The following is a 6,949-nucleotide window of genomic DNA, read 5'->3' as shown; positions in this document are numbered from 1 at the left end:
TTCCACTTTCAAGGAGATTCTTGCAGTAAGAAATGGAATTAAAAAAATTCTCTTGCCTTCTAATATCTCATCATTTTTTGGTAGAAATGGATATGGGATCATTTTCTAAAATGCTGCATTTTAAACAAAAAACCATTCCTCACCCACAACTCCTTAGATGGTCAGCATGGTTCTCACAATATTCCTTTGATGTTAAACACATTAAGGGAAAGAAAAATATTGTTGCTGATTTCTTTTCTAGAAAAGAACCCATACCTCAACAAGTCTCATCCTATTTAATGTTGACAACAGTTCAACCAGTACCTCCTGATATTCATAAAATACCATACCCATGGGAAAAAGAAAACATTGAAAGAATCAGAAACATATATGAACTAGAACTTTTTAGTTCATATGGTGGTTCAATATTAAGTCCCTATGGTACAAATCCTCAGTATCCTTACTGTCAAATCTTCATAGCCAACCCAACTGATTTTCCAACAGAATTGTTATGGTACTTCTGGTGCTTATGCCACCACCATCATATTTTAATGGAATTTCAGTGTCCTTTCTTTAATAGACCATTGAGAAAAAAATTGAAAATATTTCTTCAATGGTTTAAACCTTTGTCCTACTGGTCTCAACTATTTTCCACAAACCCCAATCATGTTATTTTCCATTTCCATCGACCTTGTCATTTGATAAACAACCAAGTCCAAGCCATTGCCAATGCAGTTATTTATAAGGAAAGTTCTCATACTATTTTAGATCAAGATGTTGAGTATGGGGAGGCTCAGAGATACATATTCCGAGAAAACAAATGTATTCCTCCTGAATTTTGGCCAGGACCTTATGGCTCATGGAATTTTGAAAATAAACATCCTCAATGGACAAAAATCCAACAAGCCAAGAAAAAATGGAAGGACAAAATGAATTCATCTGATATGCAAGATTCTCAGGACCCAAATGAATCAGAAAGCTCACAACACAAGGAAAAAGATGAAACATCCTTTGATGAAGCATATGATCCATCCCATTATTTTTCTAGCATGACAGAAGAAGAAGCAATAAATATCGACAATATGATGGAAGGATAAGCAGGTCCAAGACACTACTTTTTGTCGGCCATGTATCAGCCACTTGTTGTAAAAAGATCAAAAGTTTCTTTCTTTCGGTTTGTCACTTTATCTGCTTTTACGAAAGTTTAGGTTACTATGCTTGTCTTGTTAGTCCAAGAGTCGTTTGTCCTTAGAACTTCAAGGCCACTACTCATTAGAAGATTGAAAGGTCATTTGTATGTATTATAAATAGATGAACCTTACCTGACAAAGGGATAATCAGACTTGGTATCAAAAGTTCATATCAATAAATATGGCTAGATGGGTATCCAATGCCAAAATGACCCATGAGACCACTACTATGTGCCTCTCTAACCAAAAGATCACAAATAGAATAATTAGGCACATATAACTTTTCCACATAGAATAGAAATCCATCATGCAAAAAGTATTTCCCATGCGGACTGTTAACACAAGAAGCATATATGTCACCAAAATCAAGATCATATGCATAAAGTTCCTTAATCATTTCAAAACCTAACAACTTAGTGTCAAGGAAAAGTGCATCAGCTACCACATTCGTTTTGCCAGTTTTGTACTTAATGACGTAAGAGAAGGTGTCAATGAAGCTTACCCATTTGGCATGTCTCTTGCTCAATTTCGGTTACCCCATGAGAAACTTCAATGACTCGTGATCAGTGTGTATCACGAACTCCCTTGGACGGAAGTAGTGTTGCCAGGTCTCCAAAGCTCTCACCAGTGCGTACAACTCTTTGTCATACGTGGGGTAGTTCAAGGCAGCACCTCCCAGCCATGAGAACAGCTCCAATCCCTACACCAGAAGCATCACATTCAATCTCAAAAGTCTTGTTAAAGTTAGGTAATGCTAAAACAGGTGCATGTGTGAGTTTGTCCTTAAGAGCAAGAAATGCTTGTTCTTGGGCTTCTCCCCAATGGAATTTATCATTTTTCTTCGTCACGGCTGTCAATGGAGCAGCAATGGTGCTGAAGTTTTTGACAAAATGCCGATAGAAGCCCGCCAATCCATGGAAACTGCGCACCTCAGGGACGGATCTAGGTGCTGGCCATTGCTTGATGGCCTCAATCTTGGATTCGTCTACTTTGATGCCCTGTGAACTCACAACATATCCTAAAAATACAAGCTCATTAGTACAAAAGGTGTACTTCTTAAGGTTAGCGTACGGTCGCGTCTCTCGAAGTGTATTAAGAACTAATCTCAAATGCTCCATGTGGTCATGCATGTTGCGACTGTAAATCAAAATGTCATCAAAGTAAACAATCACAAACTTCCCAATGAATTGTCTCAAAACATGGTTCATTAATTTCATGAAGGTACTAGGGGCATTAGTCAACCCAAAGGGCATGACTAACCACTCATAAAGGCCATATTTTGTTTTAAAAGCTGTTTTCCATTCATCGCCTTCTTTCATCCTAATTTGATGATAGCCACTCCTTAAGTCAATTTTAGTGAAAATAATAGCACCATCAAGTTCATCAAGCATATCATCTAGTCTAGGAATGGGATTAACAGTGATAGCATTAACAGCTCTACAGTCAGTGCACATGCGCCAAGTACCATCCTTTTTGGGGACAAGTATCACAGGCATAGTACAAGGACTTAGACTTTCCTTTACCCAACCCTTACCTAATAGGCCATCAACTTGCCTTTGAAACTCCTTAGTTTCCTCAGGACCCATGCAGTAAGCAGGTTTGTTGGGTAGTGGTGGTCCAAGAATCAGGTCTATTTGGTGCTCGATCCCTCGTATGGGTGATAAGCCATCAGGAAACACGTCCTCGAATTCCTGCAAAAGAGCAACTACACTCGAAGGCAATGCCTTATCGAGCTCATCAATATTTAGGAGCACATGTTTACAAATCATGAGTAATACAGGCTGATCAGCATTCACAAGTTTTCGAACATCCTTAGCCTTAATTATCATGTTTTGCTTCCTAGTGTTTTATTTAATTAATGCATGATCACGGGTGACACTAGGTGTGCTCACTTGACCTTTGGCCGATTGCTCACTTGTAGAAGTAGAGCATCTTCCAGGGTCGCCCGCCTTTTGTTTCCTCTTTTGGCGGTCTAAGTCACACTCCCTTTGCAATTTCAGTTGGTCCTCATATACTTGTGTAGGTGTGAGGGGTGTTAGGACCATGCGTTTACCATTGTGCAATAAAGTGTACTTGTTGGCTTTACCACCAAATGTGACATGTTTATCAAATTGCCAAGGTCTACCTAAGATGACATGATGTGTGCACGGATGACATCCTTGAGTCAAGGCCGATTGATAAGAACAAGTAGTGAGAGTTCCACTTGGGCCAGTTACACGTGCACGGGCCAAGCGCTTCAAAGAGTCTCTACAAGCCCTTGGGTGAAGTGTTCAAGATCAACAAGGGGTCCATCGAGACATCATTGATAATAAAATTGAGTTTGCTTTCTCTTCCTTTCGAGAGTTACATTCTTACTTGCAAGGCAAGGGTTATTTGAACAATCTCGCGTGACGTCCTTGGTTGTTCATCCACCCTATCTACTTGAGTATTCACCTCAATTAGAGTCGCTGTTCTACCGCCTTTAATCAATTTGAGTCGTCCATCTTGGTTCTAGGTTCTGCAACTCCAACCGGTTGATCATCCATCTAGACCCTTGGGCAATCATGTTACATGTCTCGGAGCAAGTCGACCAAGGAACGTATCAGTTGGCATCAGATGATCCAAAACCGGACAGAATTAGGGGTTTATGAACCCTAACTTTTCATTTTTCAATCCAAACCCAAAATTGGTTGCTATTATCACCAATTCACACCCACATGAGTCATTTCCACTCATTAACAGCCATCATAGATGACCACAACATCTCATTCATATTAAACCAGAAAATTCCTCATAAATATAAAAACTTCACCAAATCACTTCAAATCAAGAAATAATTCACATAATCCATCACTTTAGCTACTACTAAGCATCACTTAAGCATCATTAGGTGTAGTAGGATGTTCAACCATCACTTACCTAGGAAACAAGAGAAGAGGAGTTGTAGACCACCTTAGCTCTTCCAAAAACTTCACCAAACTCACCACTAACACAAAAAGGCAAGATTGTATGGAGTAAAAACTAATTTATGTGATTGATTTTGGAAGATTGAGCTAGTTGGAAGCTTGAAATATTGAAGAAACTTTCTTCCTTCTTGAGCTAAGAGGGCTGGCCATCCAAGGGTAAGAAATGGTGAATTTTTAGTGATTTTTGAAGATATTTAACTCAAATGGGTCAAAAGTCAAAAAAAAGTGAATAGTAACTCTTAAGTCAAAACCAATGTAGTGGTGACACTTGTCACCTTCATTAATGCAATCTTATCTTTCTTTTTTCCTCTCACATCAACCAATCTCACTCTCTACTTATCTCTTAACACCCGATAAATTTTTCACAGTATCCGAAACTTAACCTTATTGGCCGAATTTTTCCGAACTTTCCGCACTAGTGGGGCCCACATCCATAATCTATCCGTAATTTTTCAAAAACTACCCAATGCTAGAAAAATCCTCTAAAAACTATAATCACCCATAAAATCCACCAAGAAAATTCTCTAAGCCAGAAAATGCAGAAAACATGCAATTAAAGGGGAAAACCCTAGGAAAAGTATTAGGGCAATACGGGTTCTCACAGATTGCGTCACGTTGTTGAGATTCCATCTAGTTGCTATTGTCTTGAACAAACATCCGAAACTGCCTTGGGTGTGTTTGAACAGAAAATCCGAGCTTGACCTTGTGCTTGCAAGTTAAGGCTAACGTGGGTGGGTCTTTAATAGCCTACCTTCCAACCGTACAAAAGGTTTCCAACCGAATTGTTCTTTCGGGAGTTGGAACCGAAATTGTTTTGTGCAATCCTTCTTGGAGTAGAAATTGGAAGTTCCTAAAAGTTGTTACAAGAAGAAAAGGTTTTCTAAAAGGTTTCCAACAACTAACTTGTTTCCAAATTCAATTAGGAAACTAAGTGGACATAACTCTCCTAATTCCACTTGGATAAGTCCACTCAAATTAGGAAACTAGGGTTTGCTTGTTTCCTTTTCCATTTTCGCACACTTTCCTAATCTGTCTGCCCTAGGAAACAGTCCAAACTACCCTCTATCGCGTCCACATTGCTTCCAAAATTGTGTCTTGCTCTTGGTTACTCTTGTGGGAAGTTTCGTGAACAAATTGAGGACCTTGTGCGGCATTTCTCAAACTACTCAAACCGGCAAGGTAAGGAAGTTTGGTAAGGTCATTCGAGTGCTTTGGAGTGAAAACACGTGTGAGTGAAACACTTAGCGAGTGAAGTGATGAGGTTCTATTTGTATTATTTGCTTGGTCACTAACGTTACAGGGCAAAACGAAAGACATGGAGCAAACTAACCAAACCGCCGACTACACGTCGATGTTCAACGCTATGAAATCCGAACTAAAGCGGATTAGTGAGCAACAAATGGAGGAAATGCACAACCGATTTGATGAACTCTCCAAGAGCTTCACGAGGGGCTCTCGATCCAGATCTCACACCCGAAACCACCATGGTACAAAAGGGGCAAATTATGAGGATTATTCGGCAAGTGAGGATGAAGAGAGAGCCGAGAGGCCTAAAAGGGACACTACCAAGGATGCACTTAAGGGACTTAAAATCAAAATTCCCACCTTCCAAGGTAGAAGTGACCCTGAGGCGTACTTGGAATGGGAAGTCCGAATCGAGATGGTCTTCGATTGCTATGACTATAGCGAGGAACAAAAGGTGAAGATCGCCACTGTTGAGTTCACCGACTACGCACTCGTTTGGTGGGATCAAGTACGGACTGGAAGGAGGAGAAACGGTGAACCACAAGTCCGAACTTGGCGTGAACTCAAGGCCATGATGCGTAAGAGGTTTGTTTCAAGCTACTACAACCGCGATCTCCATTCAAAACTGCAAAACCTCACTCAAGGCAACATGAGTGTGGAGGACTATTACAAGGAGATTTCGGCCATGATGAGGGCTAATATCCAAGAAGATAGTGAGGTCACGATGGCAAGATTTCTTCGTGGTTTAAACCCTGAACTTCAAGAGGCCTTGGAGCTTCAACATTATTTGGATATGAGTGACCTTCATCAAGGCCGAAAGGGGAAGGAAACTGAGGAGAGGTGGCCGACCCCACCAAACCTCAAATCCGAATGTATGGAAGGGAAACCAGCCGAGAAGAACATCACATGAAGTTGGACAATCGGCTATACCAACCACTTCTAGCCGAACACAAGGTAACCTTCCTAACTGAAATTCCAATTCTACCGCTAACAAGTTTGTTGATACAACTAGGTCAACTTCAAAGTCGGCTCAAGAGATTCCTAAGCCTAGGAGTAGGGACATTAAGTACTTCAAATGCCAAGGATTCGGACATATCCAATCTCAATGTTCGAATCAAAGGGTCACGCTCATAACTCACAATGGAGAAGTCGTATCTGATGATGATGATTGTGAGGAGATGCCGACCTTCTCCAAGGATAACTGCTTGGAGAATGACTCGGCCGAGGAAGAGTGCTCTCCTACTCAAAGAGAAATTGGTTGCTTGGTGGCACGACGAGTGCTAACCGCCCGAGTCAAAGAAGATGAGCAATTGCAACGAGAGAACTTGTTTTACACTCGATGTAAAATAAGTGACAAAGTGTGCAGTCTCATCATTGATGGTAGGAGTTGCACCAATGTAGCAAGTTTGCTCATGGTAGAGAGCTTGGGACTTCCAACGACTAGACATCCACACCCGTACCGACTACAATGGCTAAGCGAAGATGGTGAAGTACGTGTCTACAAACAGGTACGTCTTCCTTTCTCCATTGGCAACTACATTGACGAAGTTGTTTGTGATGTTGATACGAACGTCGCCAACCTTGTGACGA

The 6,949-nt window shown here is 40.8% G+C and overlaps 1 protein-coding gene across 1 annotated transcript in view; it reads left to right on the top strand.

Moving 5' to 3' along the window:
* Positions 1–5,429: 5,429 nt before the first annotated feature.
* The window catches only part of LOC113700795 (uncharacterized), a 174,736-nt gene continuing 173,216 nt past the window's right edge, over positions 5,430–6,949 (top strand). The window contains exon 1 of the mRNA XM_072077663.1: positions 5,430–5,727. Within this exon, the coding sequence (XP_071933764.1) occupies positions 5,430–5,727 (298 nt within the window). The remainder of the gene's footprint in view (positions 5,728–6,949) is intronic.

The sequence above is a fragment of the Coffea arabica genome, chromosome 2e (genome assembly GCF_036785885.1).
Source record: "Coffea arabica cultivar ET-39 chromosome 2e, Coffea Arabica ET-39 HiFi, whole genome shotgun sequence".
Taxonomy (NCBI): domain Eukaryota; kingdom Viridiplantae; phylum Streptophyta; class Magnoliopsida; order Gentianales; family Rubiaceae; genus Coffea; species Coffea arabica.
This window is presented reverse-complemented; position numbering and strand designations above follow the sequence as displayed.